The 18,429-nt window shown below is 58.6% G+C and overlaps 2 protein-coding genes across 3 annotated transcripts in view; both read right to left on the reverse strand.

Annotated features, from left to right (window-relative positions):
- Nucleotides 1–2,757: 2,757 nt before the first annotated feature.
- On the reverse strand, nt 2,758–3,719 carry PRLH (prolactin releasing hormone). Its single transcript, XM_023584898.2, has 2 exons — nt 3,620–3,719; nt 2,758–2,921 (listed from the first exon to the last, which is right to left on the reverse strand). Exons 1-2 carry the CDS (start codon nt 3,717–3,719, stop codon nt 2,758–2,760), a joined length of 264 nt encoding a protein of 87 aa, XP_023440666.2.
- A 7,262-nt stretch (nt 3,720–10,981) lies between these two features.
- The window catches only part of MLPH (melanophilin), a 56,870-nt gene continuing 49,422 nt past the window's right edge, over nt 10,982–18,429 (reverse strand). Inside the window, exons 14-15 of one of the 2 annotated variants that reach the window (XM_058299840.1) lie at nt 16,396–16,496; nt 10,982–13,656 (exon numbers count right to left, since the gene is read on the reverse strand). In XM_058299840.1, coding sequence (XP_058155823.1) covers nt 13,630–13,656; nt 16,396–16,496 — 128 coding nt within the window. In that variant the 3' untranslated portion in view covers nt 10,982–13,629. Of the gene's footprint in view, nt 13,657–16,395; nt 16,497–18,429 lie in introns of those variants that run through there. The other variant, XR_009186424.2, reaches the window with a different exon arrangement.

Here is an 18,429-nt window from a genome sequence, read left to right on the forward strand (position 1 = left end):
AAATAAATCTTTAAAAAAAAAAGAAAGAAAATAATAGCCTGTGAGAGAGCCTGTTTCCTTGATTTTCACTGGTATTGGATTGGCCCCCCCACACACAATTTCACAGCTGAAAAGTTTCTGACTCTTGGTAAATTGGGCAGATTTCCATAGGCTGGTTCCCTAGGAAATGTGGGTGACTTCGGGTGGGCCGGGCTGTGTCCCCCTGCTCCTTGGTCGCCCACTGGGCCTCGCGCTGTGCTGGGGACCCCTGATGGAGCCGGAGGACCCCCAGGAGGAGTGCGGAGGCTGCGCTGCCCGTGGCCACGAGATGGCGCTCCAGCACCGCTAAGGCCGCCGGGACGCACCGCGCCAGCCCCTGCCCCGAGGGCTTGCCCTGCCTTCCACTCAAGAAATAGGAAGTGGGAAAACAGCGGCGACAGTCGTGGGGTGCCTGCACGTCCAGCTGCCTGTTTCCCCGCGTCGTGCAATCCCAAGTCAGGCTATGCGGCGCCTGCTTACGTCGTGGGCTGTGAGGCGCTTGCGACCAGGACACTGCCCCGGTCAAGCCGCCCAGCAAGGGAGTGCTGGCCACACAGGGAGACCCCCGCAACCCTCCACAAGCGGGGGCGCGGCCTGCCACGGTGGGACCCCGGGCAGCGCAGCAGGCAGGAGAACACGTTAACAACCGACAAAATGCACCTGGGGTCAGACCAGACCACCGGAAAAGTCAACGTCATGACAAAATAGAGAGAGGGGCTGTCTCGACCTAGGCCCTAAAGAGAAAGAACTAGCTGCACCTGTGGATTTAGACTGGGCCCCGGTCCAGGACAAAATAAAAACTGCTATCAGGCTTCCTTCCGCATTCGGGGCCTTTTGAATATGGACTGAACACCCAATGATATTGTGGACTGTTGTTAATTCGTAGGTGTGATGACGGTTTCGGGGTTACGTGGGAGATCGTCCTTATTCTTGGGAGAAGCAGGCTGAAATAATTGGGGGTCCATGGGCTATGTCATGTTGACAAGCTACTTTCCAATGGGAGGGAGGGAGCGGGGAGGGACACAGAAGGGGGAGGGAAAGAGGAAGAGAAGGGGGGAGGAGGGAAGGGCAAGCAGATGAAGTAAATATAGCAGATTAATTTCCGCTGACCCCAGGTGTGTGTGTGCATATATAGGTATACATTTACCTTTCTGTGTGCTTGAAAACTTTAATCATAAGAAGTGGAAAACATGAACTCTCCCCTTTTCAGCTCTCCGGGCAGAGAAGGGGAGGGTGGGGGCGGCTGGGGCGTTCCTGGGGATCCCGCCCTCTGGCCTCACTGAGCCTGCAGGTGCTGCCCAAGCTGCCCCAGCTCCACCAGTCAGTGGCACAGCTGGGACTCTGATGTTACTGGGAGGGCGCAGCCCTTCCCCGAGGCCCTCGCCTGGGTGGCCACCGGCCTTTCCCTCCTCCCTGTGCTGGCCCCTTGGTCCCGGCCTGTGGTCCCCTGCAGGCGCCCGTGCCATCCCCCAGCCCCCCCTCCCACCTGCCCACAGGTGATCCCGGACTCAGCGACCTTGGCTGCCGCAGGCTTTCCCACCTGTCCCAAAGCGCGGCCCTGCTGAACCCGTACTCCCTGAGGCATCTTTCCTGGTCCCCTTTGGGGCTTCCGAGCCCCTCGTCCTACCTCTGTGGGGGCTCACAAGCCCTGGCCCCACCCCGCCTCTTCCCACAGGCAGAGCCCACCTGGGGAGGTGGCGCGGCTGCAGGTGCTTCCCCTGGGGGGAGGCACGGTCTTCCTGCCCCTCCCCGCCTCTCTGGCCCACCCTTTCGGCTAGGAGCTGGAGTGGCCCCCGACTGGGCCTGCGTGGATGGCGTGGACACCTGGCCTCCTGCTGCTGCTGAGCAGTGGACCCACTTGCCTGGCCTGGGAGTGGGGGAGCCGGGGCGCTGTGGGCCTGCTCTGGGCTCTTCCTGCTCCCTGGGTGCCGTGAGATGGCGGGAGGCCTGTGGTCAGGCAGGGTCTCCTGAGACCGCCGCCTGCACAGTGGGTCCAGGCACCAGCCCTGGGTGGATGCAGCTGGCTCCCCCCGGGGGCCCCACGCTGAGCGGGAGCGCCTTGGGGAGGGGCTTTCACTCCCGGAGCAGCCACCTGGGCTGGGCGGGCCTGCGGGTGCTGTGCCCACCGAGCTCGGGCATGTGCAAGTGTCAGTGGCCCCACGTCCAGACGTGGAAACCAAGGCAGAAAGAGGCCGAGAGCCACGGGTCCGTGTCTGGGTCCCTGACACCAAAGCAAGTGCTTTCAAGTTGAAGTGACATCTGGGCAGGACACAGGGACACCCGCTGTGACTTGAAACAGGTGGAAACCAGTGGGGGTTCCCCGCAGAGGAGGGGCAACCCTCATGTCTGAACGACTGAATAACAAACGAGAAAAGCAGGTTGGGGCTGAGGGACCTCAGTGGGAAGGGAGGGGTCCCATGCTGAGCTGCCTGGTGGGCGGGGTGGGGGTCCTGCACCCGTGGTGTCTGGCGCCCCCTGGCAGCCATACAAGGAGGCTTGGAATGGCGGGCGTTGGGGAGGCAGGACCCCAAGGACGGTGTGCGCCCCCCACTCAGATCCCCGGCCCTTGGGCAAGGCACGGAGCCCTTCCTTTCCCAAGAGGCCCCGCTGGAGAGGACGCAGTTGCAGACGTGTCTAAATGAGGCCAGCAGTTTTTATTTGGTGGAAAGGAGAGCAGGCAGGGAGCCCGGGGAGAGGCGGGGTGGGGGCGCCCCGTTGTTTTCTTGGGGAGCGCGGCCCTCACCCATCCTGGGGGAACTGAGCGCCGCCTTCCGGTGGGAAGCAGGCGGGCCTGCGTCTGGGGCCAGGCTTGGGGACGCCCTCCACGGCCGCGCCCCTCCGGCCGAAGCGGCCCACAGGCCTGATTCTCCGGCCCGCGTACCAGGCAGGGTCGATGCCAGGGGCTGGCAAGGAAAGAGCGAGACGAGGGCCTGGGGCGGGTGCCAGGGTCCCCGCCTGGGTGCAGAGGGCCCCGGCGCCCACGCCCCAGCACCCAGGCGCTCCCCTCACTGCCCCCCAGGAGCCTGGCAATGCTGGGACCACCCCCGCCCGGAAGGGGCGTCCAGGGCCTGGCGAGACCCCTTCTGCGCGGGGGGGCTCCTTGGGGAAAGGGAATCCACACCCCAGGACCAGCTCCCCTTTCCTGCCGGCCCCGCCCCGCCGAGCGGCACGGCTGTGCACCAGCTCCCAGCAAGGCCGGGGCGCCCAGCCCGCGGGCGGGGAGCAGGGAGCCCCGCGACGGGGTGCTGGGCAGGGGGCGAGGCGGGGTGCACGAGACGAGCAGCTCTGGGGAGAGCCCTGGGCGCCCACGGCAGGGAGGGGGCGGGGCCGGCGCCGGGCGGGGATCTGGGCGGGGCCGGGCCGGGGCCCTGGGCGGGGCCGGGCCGGGGCCCTGGGCGGGGTCGGGGCGGGGCGCTGGGCGGGGCCGGGGCGGGGCCGGGGCGGGGCGGGGCCGGAGCGCCGAGGAGCCGGCGCTGGGCGGGGCGCTGGGCGGGGCGCTGGCGGAGCGTTGGGCGGGGCGCTGGGCGGCGCGCGGTGGCAGGGCGTGGCCGTGGGCGGGGCGAGGGCTGACCGGCCTGGGGCGGGGACGTCCGGCACTCACTGCGGATCTCCATGGAGTGCTGGGGGGCTCGGCGCGCCGCCCCCCGCAGGACCAGGCCGAGCAGCAGCAGGCACAGGAGCCAAGCCGGCCGCGCCCTCATCCCTGGGCTCCTCCGATGAGGCCCCGCTGGAGCTGGAAATCACACCGGAAGGGTGCAGCCTGGGGCAGAGAGCAGGGGTGACATTACACACACATGAGGACATGTGCACACAAAGCTGGGGGGGCTGAAGTCATGTGAGCGCCGTGTGTGTGAGTGCGTGTGCTTGTGTGTGAACGCTGTGTGTGAGCGTGTGTGTACACACCAATGTGTGTGAGAGAGGGTGTGTGCAAGCGCATGTGCGAGAACATGTGCCTGTATGTGTCCAGGTGTACGTGAGAGAGGGTGTGTGTATGTGCACACATGCATGCACGAGAGCATGCGCACGCAGGTACATGTATGTATGTAGGAGTGTGGCTGAGTATGTGCACACGCACGTGGATGTGTGTGCATGCATGTAGGCAAGAGCATGTGTGTGTCTGTGGAAGGCATGTGAGTGTGCATGCATGTGCATGTGTGAGTGTGTGGGAGGGTGTGTGAGGGCTGTGCCTGAGTGTAAGCACGAGTGTGTACATGCACGTGCGTGTGTGTACGGGTGTGTGCATGCAGCACCTTGCCTGGGTTCCCGTGCTCTGTGCACAGGGTGGCCCTGACTCCTCCGCTTCCTGAAGCCAGGGGTGGGACGTGGGGCAGCCTCCTGGCCCTCTGCAGCCCAGAGAACCGGGGTGGCCGGTGTGATGGGGGGGCGTCCATGATGGTCACCTCTGGAAATCTGGAGGTGGGGGGTGGGGGGCCCTGGGAACCGCAGTACGGGCTGTGCCCCAAGGCCTGGGCAGGGGAGGCCAGAGGGAGGGGGCGTGGGAGCTGGGGCTCCTGGGGAGGTGGGGAGCACGCACCTGCGGAGGTGGGGAGTACGCACCTGCGGCTGGCTGCGGCAGGGGAGCGCAGTCTGGGTTCAGGCTCTTTCCCGCACTCCAGGGCCTCCTGTCACCCACTTGCAGCTGAGGCATGCCCTCCTGCAGGCCCCCTGACGGCACCCTCCCTCAGGCCTCTGCCAGCACCCACCCCGTTCCAAGACCCCACATCACATCTGCTGAGTGTCCATGAGAAACCCACAGGCATGCGACAGGCTGCCACGCGGTAGGAAAGCCCCAGCTACTGACGATGGAGGAGGGGGCTGGCTCACAGTCACCCCAAAACCCTGCCTTCATTCCTGCTGGAGTAGCGGCCTTGACCTGCCTACAGAGACTTGGGGGCCCCTTAGCTGCAGGTAGGGGGACCTCAGAGGCTGGCTCCTCCCCACCCCCCTTGGCGCCCCAGGAGGTGACGGAAGAGGCTCCCCCACTCGCCCCGGGGCCCTCTCTTTCTGGGGAGCACCCCTCTGCAGATCCATAATTTTTTCAACCAACTTTCTGGCCACCCTGCTGAACGTGCCCTCTGCCCGAGGGATTTAAAGTGTTTACCCCTCTCCTTTTAGGGCCCTGTTGGGTGGGAGCCCCCGAGCTGGAGGAAATCAGAGATGCATCTGAGGAGGACAGGGGCCCGGGCCTTAGGGAGGTGGGGTCTCTGGTCCTGCAGGGACAGTGGGGCCGAGGGGCGCCTTCACCTGCCCCTCCACCACGGAAGGCGCTGGGGCTGGGGTCTCAGGTAAGGTCCCACCCCACACCCAGGTGACGAGAGCCCTTTCCACGTAGGAGAGGACAGGGCGGCTCCCGCGGCGCTCAGCACTGCCCTGGCTACTCACTGCGACTTCCCGAGGCGGGGCGCTGCCGTGGCCGCCGGAGGTGGGGAGCTGGAGGCGGAGGCCGCGCGCCTCCTTTTATCCCCCCACCCCTGGGTGAGCCAAGCCCCCCCCCAGACGCCCTCCCCCCAGGCCTGGCCTCCTCAGCCCTAGCGCCTGCGTCTCCCAGGCATCAGGAGAGCCTGGGTCTTTTTCCTTTTCTTTAAAAAAAGTCTCATCAGCACCTTGATTTGTTCCTTCCTGGATTAGATAATTTCATTTAGGCTAAGTGGTTTTAAAACACATTGACTTTCCTTCCGTGCCCTTGCCTTTGGGCAGACGATGAAGTCAAGCATCCGTTAGATCGGAGGTGGCCCCGGCCCTTAAAAGGCTCAGCTGCCCCTGCGGGGCACCGTCTCCTTCTTCCCATCACCCTGTCCGGGTGCAGAGCGGAACAGGTGTGGGGCCCGACGCAGCACGGCCACTCCATTTTTGTGGTGACCGCGCTCAGAGCTTCAGCAGGTCCCTGCCGTCGTTCACAGCTGCGTTCGCTCGATGCAAACCTTTTTCATCCTGGTTCTCTAACTTAAAGCTGGAGTCCCAACATTGCCCAGCCTCTAACAGAGTCTTCATAAGCGTTGACTTTTACTGCTGTGACAATTGTTTATTATAAAAGTATGCCTATTACAAAATGAACAATAAACACTTTCCCATCTTGAAAAAATTAAGACCACAAAGAAAAACAGGGAAAAGTCACTATGATGCCAAGGAAACTCATCATGTTTCATATGTGATGTATCCCCCTTGTGGGTTTTCCCCATATTTTCTGTGTAGAGTCATCATACTTATATAATTTTGAATCCGATTCTTTCCCCTAACTCGATGACAGCCGTGTCTTCACATTATTAAAAAATCTGTATATTTATGTCATTTAAAAATAACCGCACCATCATCTATCATTTAACTTGGAATCAAGAACCTAAATTCTACTTAAACACATTACAGCTCATACTGAAGGTCATTTGAGAGCAGCTGTGTGTAATCTTAAGGACCACATTCTAAGGGACAGACTTAGCAGGTTGCTTCCTTTGGGGAGTGCAGGTGGGTGCTGTGTGACCCCCTCTCGATTTACTGTTTCACGGGTCCCTGCCAGGACTGTAGAGAGAGCTTCAGAGTGAGGCTTCACCCCGCAGCGCAAGTGGGCACGGGCTGCTCCTTTCTCGCCCCACGGCTGCCTCTTCCCAGTGAGGGAGCATCAGATTTTAAAAATATGTTGCCAGCCCAGGGACGTGTGGCCACGGCCTGCGTGGCGCTGGCTGCCAACCTGCGGCTCATTTAGTTCACACCTGCATGTGCGTCTGTCATCCTGGAATTGTTGCTGTTGTGCCTGGCAGGCAGGACCCCAGGGGGCTTCTGGTCATGGCCACTCACTGCACTGGAACCGGCCTCCCCCCAGCACCCCTGCGCCCCACCCTACTGGCCGTCCTGGGGGTGTACCACAGATCCTCGTGCAACCTGGGCCCTGCAGCCTTGAGGGGGTGTGAGGGCCACACCGCCTGCTGCTGGGCTAAATGAGGAAACCGAGGACCTTTCCCCTAGAGGTGGGAGATGGGAGGACCAGGGGCCGTGGATGGGCAGGAGGGAGGGGTGCCATGCTCTCCTGGGCCTCGGAAGTGAGGTGTGGGGGAGCAGATGTGGCTCAGCGGTGGGCGCCTGCTTCTCCTGTATGAGGGCCTGGGTTCAATCCCTGGTACCTCCTAAAAAAATAAGGAGTCAGGTGTGTACCCGGGGCCGGCTGCTGAGCCTGGGGAGGTGGGGCAGGGCTGGTGCCCACTCTGCTTGAACCACCGTCTCGTCTGGATGCCCCTCCCCCTCCAACCTCTACCTGAAAATAAACCCTAGCAGATTGGGGGGCGGGCGGGGGTCCCGGGAGGCATGTGCACATCCTAAGCCCGGCGCCTGTGAGGGGGCGTCGTTTGGGAAGGGTCTTTGCAGATGGCATTAAGTGAAGGCTCTGGAGGTGAGGGGAGCATCCTGGCCCTGAAACCAACACCAAACGTCCTTAGGGGGCAGGGGGGACGGCGAGCTTAGATGGACAGAAGACGCGGCGGGGCGGGCAGTGCCCCTGGAGATAGGACTGTGCGCCTGGCACGAGGCAGCGGGGGGCTAAGGAACGATGGCGTCCTCTGGAAGCTGGCAGAGGCAAGCACAGCTTCCCCAGCGTCTCCAGGGAGCGGGCCCTGCCCACACCTCCGTGTCAGCCTCTGGACTGCAGAAGCCGAGGGTGCTTTAAGCCGCCCCGTCTGTGGTTCTTGTTCATAGTAGCCACAAGAAACGAGTAGAGTCACCCACACAGAACAGAGCTCCTGAGCCGGTCAGGGATCAGGCTTGGAAAAGTGTCCTCTTCAAAGATGCCAGGGCTCCAGGCCCTGTCGTGCTGGGAGGTAGCGGGAGGTGCTGCTCCTGTCACAAAGCTTGGAGAGATTACAGGGCAAGCCTGGAACCCAGGAAATAACAAACAACCCAAAGCTGCGAGGAAGCCCTGTGAGGGACGGAACTCTTGAAGATACGTTTGGGGGCAGTGGCGGTGGTGACAGCCCGGGTAGAGGGTGGCTGGGACCCCGGGGAGAAGGTAAACTAGAGAAACGCCCTCGAGTTCTCCTTTCACCCCTGCTGGCCACTGCTAGGGACAATCTTTGTCTGCCCTGGGCTGCAGAATTCAGTGACAATGACCTAGACAAAGGGCCAGCAAACTGTTTCCATGAAAGGCCAATTAGTAAATAATCAAGGAACTGCAGACAATAAGTGAACATGGGCATGGCAGATGGGCCCCTTGGGCATAGGCCACCGGGGCAAGGGACCGCCGATGATGCTGTGAGCTTTGGAGAGAGCAGGTGGGGCTGAGCTGCCTCCAGTCTACCGGGACTGGTAGTCCCCTGCCCAGGATACTGCATCCTTCCTGGGGGGGCAGTGAAGGTCAAGGTGAGGAACTGCTTGGTGGTGTGGTCCATGGTGACTCCCCTGACCTGCTGTTCCCAAGCATGGCCACACACAGCCCCAGGGCTGCCAGGGAGCTCATCGGGAGTCTTAGTCTGCCAGGCTGCCGTGACAAATACCACATGGCAGGTTGCCTTGAACAATGAGCTTTTAGTGGTCGCTGTTTTGCAGGTGAGAAGCACACAATCTGGGTATCTTCAAGCCCATGCTTTCTCCCCAAAGTCTGTGGCACCCCTGTGCTTGCTTGCTGCAATGCGGGGGTCCTCGGCAGGTGGCCCTGCCTCCCATCATGTGACCACGTCGCTCTCCTTGTGTCTGCTCCTCTGGTTTCTGCAATTCTGGCTTCTTCCTGTGTGGCCTTCTCTGCTTTCTGTTGCTTTTATTTTTTGGTACTGGGACTGGGGATTGAACCCGGGAGCTTGTATGTGGGAAACCAGCACTCAACCACCGAGCCACAGCGGCTCCCATTCTCTGCTTTCTGGATTCTAGGTTCTTCTCTTTAACAGATCTCCAGTGATACAGATCAAGGTCCACCCTGCTTCTACTGGGCCACACCTTAGCTGAAACGATACCCTCAAAAGGTCCTATTTATGGTGGGTTCACATGGAACCCATCCTGAAGGCAAGTGAGAATTCAGAATATGTCTTTTGTTGGGTACGTGAGTCAAAACAGTGATCTCAGAAAAACACCACCATTGACAGCAGATAACATTGGGAGCAAACCTAGGATGATGCAACACAATAAAGCTGTGACATTACAGTGCTTGCCTAGTTTATGCTAGTCTTCACTGGAGATTCAAAGAACCTCAGCACCGGGTTTTCAGAACATATCAATTGAATTTGGGAAATGTGCTTCATTTTTATGACTGTGTTGTAAAAAAAATTGTATACCTTCACACTTTGGGCAACTTTCCTTTGGTATATGTAAAGCAGTATTTTAAAAATACAATGTTATACATGTAAAAGTAGGGGCACAATAAACGTTGTATTTAAGACTACATTTATTACTCAATTTGAACAAGGAGTCATTCCCATATTGCTCATATTGTTAAATTAACTTCTCTCTTTGTTAGCACTTTTGACCATGGACATAAGCTGAAAAAATATGTTTTTATGGAATTCTAAGGCCAGTATGACTTCAGAACTGGTAGTGAATATGTTTTAGGATTCAGGGCTCCTCACAAAGAAAATGAGTGTGATGAGACAAGGTGAAAAGATGATAACATCTGTAGCAGTTTGATATGGTTCATGAATTCCAAACATAGATAGTAGATTATGTTTGTAAACTGGTCTGTACCTGGGTGTGACTAAATTATGATTAGGGCTTGATTGGGCCACGTCGGTAAGGTGTTGAGTCCCCACCCCTTGGCAGGTGGGGACTCACAGATAAAAGACATGGCAAAGGATAGGGTTGGAGTTTTGATGCTGGAGTCTTGAGCTGGAGCTCCAGGAAGTAAGCACACAGAGGAGCTTGTGGGTAAGGAAAGAGAGAAGGCCCCGGGAAGAAAAACAAGTCATTCGCCTGATAGTCTACAGCTGGCCTTGGGGAGAGAGGCAAAGCCTAGAGAGCCTCAGTCTACAGCTGGCCTTGTGGAGAGAGCAAAGCAGCTGAGTCCAGAGAGAAGCAAGCCCTGGGAAGAGAGGAACCCGGGAACTGGTGAGAGAAGTAACTTACACTTTATGGCCTGGTAACTGTAAGTGTCTACCCCAAATAAATACCCTTTATAAAGCCAACCAGTTTCTGGTATTTTGCATCAGCAGCCTTTGGCTGACTGACACACCCTCCATTTGCATGCTGTCTTGCCGCTCACCATGCACTTTGACCTTACTTGATCTCACCTGGTTCTCACAGTCGGACTTTCCAGACCTTGGCCTCTGTGCTCTAACACTGTCCTGCTTCTTGGATCCTAGTCTGTTCCCCTTGTTCTACAGAGGCGGTTGCTCAGTTTGCAAAGTTGGCGCCGCATCTGATCCAACAGCCCAGGGCTGGTTGACTTCTAGTCAAAGGCTCTTTCCTGGTATCATGAACTGGTTTAAAATTATTGTAAAGCAGTAAGATCTGGTAATGACTGCCAGCTTTCCTTCTGTTTATTTATTTATTTCTCTCCCCCCTCCCCCCGCCCCCATCTGCTCTTTGTGTCCATGCACTGTGTGTTCTTCTGTGTCTGCTTTTATTCTCATTAGGCGGCTCCGGGAACTGATCCTGGGAACTTCTGGAGTGGGAGAGAGACGATCATTCTTTTGCGCCACCTCAGCTCCCTGGTTTTGGCTAAGTCTCTCATTGTCTCTCCTCTGTGTCTCTGTGTGTCAGCCAGCACTCCTGCGTGGGCGGCATCCTGCGTGGGCTGGCATCCTGCGTGGGCTGCATTCCGCTTGCCACACAGGCCAGCCTGCCTTCACCAGGAGGCCCTGGGTATCAAACCCTGGACCTCTTATATGACAGATGGGAGCCTAATTGCTTGAGCCACATCTGCTTCTTTTTCCTTGTGTTTTGATAACAAAAACTCCAGATATTCTGAGCAACCTGGATGTAAAATTATCTTGAAGGGAGAGATTGTGATCTGAAGACAAGTTGTAGGAAAATACATTTTTGCAATCACAAACACTAATGAAAGCAAAACATTGTAATTTTAATTCACCATATACATATTGATTTCTTGATGCTTCCAAATGAAAGAGAGCTTAAAATGGGCTTGGATTCAGTTTAGCTGAAACTTGACATTTATAAATACAATTTTGTGGAATTCTTATCTGTTTACATAAATTTATCCACTTAAAATGAGACGGTGAGGGACAAAGCCACATTTGATTGAATAAAGTTTTTGCTTTCTTATGTTCTAGACCTTTTCATATTTCCTTGTCTTTCAGGTATTAATTTTAAATAGAGAAAGCTTGCTACATGACAAAGATTGTTGGTAGCATTTATTTTACACAATGACTAACGGTTAACTTTTGGAAATGGGCTATTTTTCTTTTTCTTTTTTTTTGGCTTTTATAAAGGGCATTTATGGGCTATTTTTCTATACGTGTCTACCTGTGCTTTGTGATATTTTTGGATCATGCCAAGCCTAAAGACGTACGTGTACTATTTCTCGCTCCCTGTGAAACAGTATATTTTAAAGAATGTCTAACCAAGACTCCATTTCCTTTTCATGAGTATGCCGAGGATCCGTATCTAATCCGTGGATGTAGTTTTACGGTAGTTTCCATTGCCAATGGGGGACAGAACATTTTCTTTACAGTTATTCTAAAATGTACATAACGTAAGAATTGTAAATATTATTCTTGATTAAATACTTTGTGTGCTGAAGAATTACGATAAGAAGTCAACAGAAAGGTCTCATTTCAAACAAGCTGAGGTTGTCCGATAAGCACGGTAAGTGCGCAGTGGTGAGAGAAGGCGCTGGCCGCGTGGAACCAGGTGGAGACGGTGGAAACGGCAGCCAAGCAGCCGTCCCTGGGGTGAAACGTACTTCAAAGAAGGCGCGAACGTGAAAGCGGAGGAGGAGGAGGTGCTGAGGAGTGGCGGGGTCTGGGTCCAGGCTGCAGGGAGAGGGGCCAGGGTGTCCTGACAGATTGTGGGGGTGAGGGAGAGGGGGCAGGACACCCCCAGACCTGGGCTGAGCCCCCGGAGGAAAGGAGGCGACATCAGTGGGGTGGGAGAACAGGCTTTGGGGGGACAGGACTAGCGTCCAGTTGGACAGATGGCCTTGGGGATGCCCCTCGCACGTCTGTCGTGGGTTGCATCTGTCCCCGAGAAGAGCTTCAAGTCCTAACGCCCAGCACCCCTGAATGTGACATTATTAGGAAATAGTCTTTGAAGATGAGGCCAAACTGGATTAGGGTGGGCGCTGATCCAGGCTAATGTGTCCCCCTAGGAAGAGGCCATGTGGACACAGACAGTGCCAGGGGGACGGTCGCGTGACAGAGCAGGCAGAGACGGGCGTGATGTCCCCATGAGCCAAGGGCACCCAGGAGTGCCGGCAAACACCCGACACTGGGAAGAGGCACGAGGACCCTGCCCCCGGCCTCAGGGGAGCCCGGCCCCGCCACACCCGACCTGGGACTTCTGGCCTCTGCGAGGCACACCCCCGCCTCCTGGTCCCACCACCGAGAGTGGGGCCGTGTGCACGGCAAGCCCTGCGCAGTGCCGCTGAGCGAGGGGCGAGGGAACGAAGGGGTGGGTGAGTGCACGCACCGACTTAGCAGCCCAACAGTTCAGAGCCCCCGAGAAGGGGCGATCTAGAAGAGACCAGTGCGCTCTGTTCAGGGTGGACAGTCCTCTGTGCTCAAGGAGGTCGTGGAGCACAGCAGCGCCCAGGTTCCTGGGTCTAAGGGGTCTGCCCCGAGGGCCCCCGTGTCCTGCTCTGTAAATCCCAGGCCAGGTGGGGCCGGCTGGGGCTGCCTGCCTCCTCCGGCTCTTAGGCCCTGACGTGGACTTGAATGTACCTGGTGAGTGAGGAGCGGTGCAGGTACCAAAAGAAGTCGATGCCCCTTCACCTGGGCAGGAGTTAGCGCTGAGTTAGGAGCTGTGCCTTTTAACCAGCTTCCTTGCCGAGAAGGAGTATCGGATCCGCCTTTTCCATAAATCACAGGAGTATACAAAGCCCGGCCGCTCAGATCAAGTCACGCTTGGGTTTCTGAAAACTGCATTCGTACTCGGATCTGCAGCCGGGAGCCCCTTGCTGTGGCCCATCAGCCAATGCCAAGGCCCCCCAGGCGGACCCGCAGAGCAGGTGCGTGCTGGCAGGAGGGGCGTGGCTCTCCCGCCCTCCTCCGTCAGCTGGTCGTGAGTTCAGGCGTTCGTCTCGATGCCTGATTTCCTTTTCCAGTAACACCCACAGGGACACGCACACATCTGCTCCCGCCAGCACCCGCCGCCTGGCGCCCTCTTAGCCATCCCTCTTTCAGTCCAGTCATGAGCGTGACATAAAGCCAGGAGCCGAAAGGGGTGAAAGACCACAAGGAAGACGGGCTTCTGTACGTCCTTTAAAAAGGCAACACTGTCCCAAAGGAAAGAAGTCTGGGTAGGAGCTTCCCCCAGATCAGAGCGGGCTGGCAGACGTGACCTGGCACGGCAATGAACGTGGGGAGACCCGCTGCCGTCTCACAGGTGGCGTCCGTCGTGGACAAGGTTTCTTCTCTAGGACGATATTCAGCAGAAAGTAAAGAGCAAGAGGAGGGAAGCGATGGCTGTGACGGCGGAAAACAAGCACAGCGGCTTCTGCGCTGCCATGTTCTGGGCGAACCTCCTCTTTCAGGGCTGATGGGTCATCACAGGTTTCTGTGAAGCACAAACACACACATGCACATAAGTGTGTACAGACAGGCTTGCACAGATACACACAGGAGTGCACACAGATGCAAACACACAAGCGTGTGCACACGACTACACACACACAAGCACACCTTGGTCAGATACCGTCTCTAAAATTTTCCAAGCCATTGGTCAACCTCCTTGGGCATTTTTTTACTTATCCTCTCTCTGCCTCGATTTCCCCAGCTGGGAATACTTTGGGTCAAGGACACTGGCCATCATTGAATGGCTGCAAGAAGAGAAGCTCTGAGAAGCAGGGAGGCGTTATTCTCATTGGAAAGCACCTCGCTTTCGGGTTTGCCGTGGCGGGCTCTCTGCTCAGGATTGCCGGCCGCTCTGCCCTTCCCGGGCCCCACTGCCCACACGGCCCCTTGCGGCCTGGTTCTGGCTCTTGGACCTTGTAATTCCCTGGCCCTGAGTCCCCAGGGAAGTTCTGTAAAGACAGTCTTGCCGTCACCAGCTGCCCGGCCCCTGGCTTTGTGCATCTGTCACGAGATTGTCCAACGATTTCTTTAAAATGGTGCCCACAGCGATGGCTGGGCCGTGGGCCGTGCGGACCCCTGGGTGCCCCACTCAGCAGGTCCACAGGCCTCGGCACATCTGCACATTGAGGGGCTGGGCTGGGGAGTTGGTCTTTGGGGGTTGGGGTGCTGCCACTCATGATCTTGGGAACGGTGCCTAACGCCTCTGGGCCTCAGTTTCCCCATCTTACAGGGAGGCTGTTGGGAGGGTCCCCCAATGCACGACCGTGGAGCTCCTTCACCAGGGCCTGGGCCGTGCTGATGCCAGCACCCTCAGCTCTTCGTGGCCCTCTGCCGCGCTGCGTTTCCGCTGCCACCTTGAAGTGTGCTCTGGAAGCCCCTAGCTTAGCCCGTTTCGTGTGACGTCTGCAGACCAGGGGAGCAGGTGGGACGAGTTCCAGGGAGGCTCAGAGAGAGGGCCTTGTGGAAGGGGCATGGCACCCCCCAAAGCCACAGCACCCTCTTCTGGAGCAGGCGAAGGGCCGGATGGAGCAGCTGGGCGCCCCCGAGACATGCTGTCTGCTTGTTCTGAACCCCGGCTCGGATGGACTCACTGATGCTCCGTCTACACTGTGGCCTGGGGTAAGACTCAGTAACGGTGGAGGTCATTCAAAGTCACTTCCCGGGCCCCCCTGAGCCCCAGGCAGCGTGCTGGCCGGGACAGAGCTCTGCGCCGTGCCGGAGGGCTGTGGGTGGACTGTGGGCAGACCGCTGCAGGAACAGAGCCGGGGAGCCCGAGTTCTCATGACGAAGGGGCTGCAGATGAGAGGTCTAAGGGCAGGCGTGCCAGCCGCCCCCTCGGATGAAGCGTTCTAGCCAGGGCTACACCAACCCCCCAGCTCCAGTGGTAGCTAATACGGGGCCCTGACAGCAGCCGAGGTTCAGGCACGTGTTTTAAAGAAAGTTCCAGGAAAAGAATAAAGCGGTAGTGCCTTCCTCCCTGGACGGCTTTCCAGAAAGCCCTGGGCCGGCTGCGTCAGCTGCTGGACTCTAACTGCGGGAAGTCAAAACGGCTGCTGGGCAGCGAGCCCTGGCGCTCGCAGGCTGCTGACACGGTGGGGGCTGCGGGGACGAGGCGGGGGCCCCGGGCTCTGCGCCCTCACGCCCTGCCCCAGCACAGGGGCTGGGACAGCGTCGTCCTAGGAGGTGTTTGCAAGGTGCCGCTGGCAGGCACCCCTCGAGAGGATGGCCAACGGCGGGGGTCGGGAGAGGGTCTCCAAGACGTGCTTTCTGCAGGAGTCAAGACCACGAGCGCGTGGGGCTTCCCGGGGCGGGGGGTGCACTGTGAGAGCCCTCTCCCACGGAGTCGCCCTCTAACCACGGTGTCTTCACCAGCGGTCCAGCTGGCCGAGCTTCCCAGCGTTGGGTGGGCCAGTGGGCCCCAGGGCCCATCATCCCAGGGACTGTCGTGCTTCCTGGAGCTGAGACCCCACCCGGGGATGCGAGGCTGGTAACCACACTGTTTACTATTTCTCGACCATCGGTGTACTGTGGTCCTTTAGAAAATGATACTGATTTTCCTTTAAATGATTGCATTATTTTACTTTTTTGCTTTGATTCTTTTTTTTTTTTTAAGTTTTATTTTATCTATTTATTTCTTCTCACCCCTCGTTGTTTGCATTTGCTGTGTCTGTCTGTTGTGTGCTGGTCTTCTCTTTGGGAGGCACCAGGAACCGAACCTGGAACCGCCCATGTGGGAGGAAGGTGCTTAATCACTTGAGCCACCCCCGCTCCCTGCTTTGTAGTGTCTTTCATTACGTTTTCCTCATGTCTCTTGTTGCATCACCTTGTTGTATCAGCTCACCACACCTGCCTGACTTGCTTGTCATCTTTAGGAAGCCCCGGGAACTGAACCTGGGACCTCCCATGTGGGAGGAAGGCGCTTAATCACTTGAGCCACCCCCTGCTCCCTGCTTTGTTGTATCTTTCGTTACGTTTTCCTCGTGTCTCTTGTTGCATCACCTTGTTGCGTCAGGTCACCACACCTGCCTGACTTGCTTGTCATCTTTAGGAAGCCCCGGGAACTGAACCTGGGACCTCCCGTGTGGTAGGCGGGAGCTCAACTGCTTGAGCCACATCCGCTTCCCGATTCTTTGGTTTTAATTCTTGTAGTTTCTCCTAATTTCCTCTACTTTAAAGATTTAAATGAGTCAATCTTATCTTAGAAGTGAGGTAGAAACATTACCGCGAAGACGTGGTCCGCTTTCCCCTTCTTTCCGTTGGGGTTTCTCTGAGTCAGGGAGCCACGGTACACCGACTTCCGATCGAAAGGGCCACCGTCTTTGCCTTTGAGGAAAAGGGACGGGCAAGACAACAGGAAACAAGAGAAAACTTCATTTCCTGGGCGCTTTGAGGTCCAGCCCCTGTGCCCCCTTTGGCTCTGTGACGCACCAACAGGCCCCAGGGCACTGTGACCCCCCAAAGAGAAGCTCTCTCCGTGGGGCTATGGCGGCAAGTCCTAGTTGTTCTGCACCTGCGCCCACAGGTGCCACCTGCCTAGCTTCACTTCTGCGCTTCTCACCCTGGCGCAGCGCAGGGCCCCCAGGTAGGGGTGAGGGTCTCACATGGTGTTTCCCCCACTCGCGGCCAGTACGTCATGTCAGTAGCTTGGAATCGATACCACGGAAATCGGCAAACATGACAAATCAGGTCTGTTAAAAATTCACTCTCTGAAGAGCCGGCTTTCCAGCACCTGCCTTCCGCTGTCGTGTCCTCCCACTAGGGGCCGGGCCGGTCGTGGCTGCCCGGGACTGCCCTCTGCGGAGGAGATCACGTAACCCGGGGGGCCATGGCTACCGGGCGGTGCGGACACCCAGCTGCTTGGACCTCGCGACTGAGGGCGGAGGACTTCTGGTGGGGGCTGACCCCTGGCCTCAGCCATGCTGCGCAGGGCCGGTCACGGCGGACGAGAGCTGGGAAGGCACAGAGCCTCCGCGGTCGGGTTTGGACCCGGGCGTGCCCGTGAGCCTCCGGGGGACTGAGTGACACCCCTTGGCCTTTGACCCAAGGCAAGCGGCCGCTGGCCTGGCCCAAATCCACCTTCCACAAAGCCCACTGCAGAGAGGCCCGAGGGCGGCCCTGGCTCGCTCTCGCCGTGACCGTGAGCCTCCGCTGGATTTCAGCCCGTGAGGCTTATCAGAGCCCCTCTCAAGGGTCGGCATGCGGTGGTCCGGGAGCCCCTCACTGCGGCCCCTGCAGCTCTGCGAGTGACCCCGAACCAGGGGTTAGCCGCAAAGGGCCGGGCTCCAGCTCTGCTGCTGGACTGAGCTGGACTGAGCTGAATGTTTGCGGGGAGCTGGGGGGTGCAGAGAGGGCGGGTACCCTCCGGGCCGGGGACTGAGGAGGGGCAGACTGAGTTGGGAGGACGGGTGGGAAGAGGGACGTGCTGCAGGTGAGGCCGAAGCTGGCCTGGAGGGACAAGCGAAAGCCTGGGGGAGCTGTGGGCACTCCTGGCAGGTGTGGCCTTGCACGGGGGGGGGGCTCTGAGACCAAGGTGGGCCCCCGTGGGCAGGGACACGCAGGCTTCACGGGCAGGGAGGGCGGGAGGCAGAGCTCCACGTGGACACCCAGGCGAGGGCCGCTGGCTGGGCGGGCGCCTCGGGACACTGTTCTGCAGGCACTGGGGAGCCAGCGATTGTGTGTGAGCCGAGGAGGGGCAGGGAGAGAGCCCCACTGGGACCATGAGTGCGATGGGGCCGGAAAGATGGGGCGCGAGGGGAGAGCTCGGGCGCGTGGGCAGCGAGCAGCGCGGCCATCCTGGGGCCTGGGCCGGTCAGCTGCGGGGGGGTGGGCTCTGAACCGGGAAGGGGGTGTGGCTCCCTCGTACCCAGGGTCACGTCCCCAGGCTGGAGGCAGGACTGTCCCAAGTACCAAAAAATGCCCTGGCCCCGGGCCTCACGGCCCCTCCGTCCAGCGTGTGGACGTTCCCGTCGCCATGGAGACCCTGAGGACGGCTGGAGACGGGTCTGTGCTGTGTTGGGAGGACGGGGACTGGGCACCATTTTAGGGCAAATGGCAGTGAAACGACAAATCCTTCACAGGCTCAACACAGGAATCTCCAGTTTCCCGGAAAACCAACTCACGGATGGCTGGTCCTCCTCCCGGCCGGGGTCCCCGAGGGCTGGAGCATCTCCGGGTGCCCTTGGGGAACGTGCTGCGGGACCCACCGGGGACGGAGAACCCACAGAGCCCTGCCTGGCCTGGCTTCCTCCCCCAGAGG

Source organism: Dasypus novemcinctus, chromosome 7 (genome assembly GCF_030445035.2).
Source record: "Dasypus novemcinctus isolate mDasNov1 chromosome 7, mDasNov1.1.hap2, whole genome shotgun sequence".
NCBI lineage: Eukaryota > Metazoa > Chordata > Mammalia > Cingulata > Dasypodidae > Dasypus > Dasypus novemcinctus.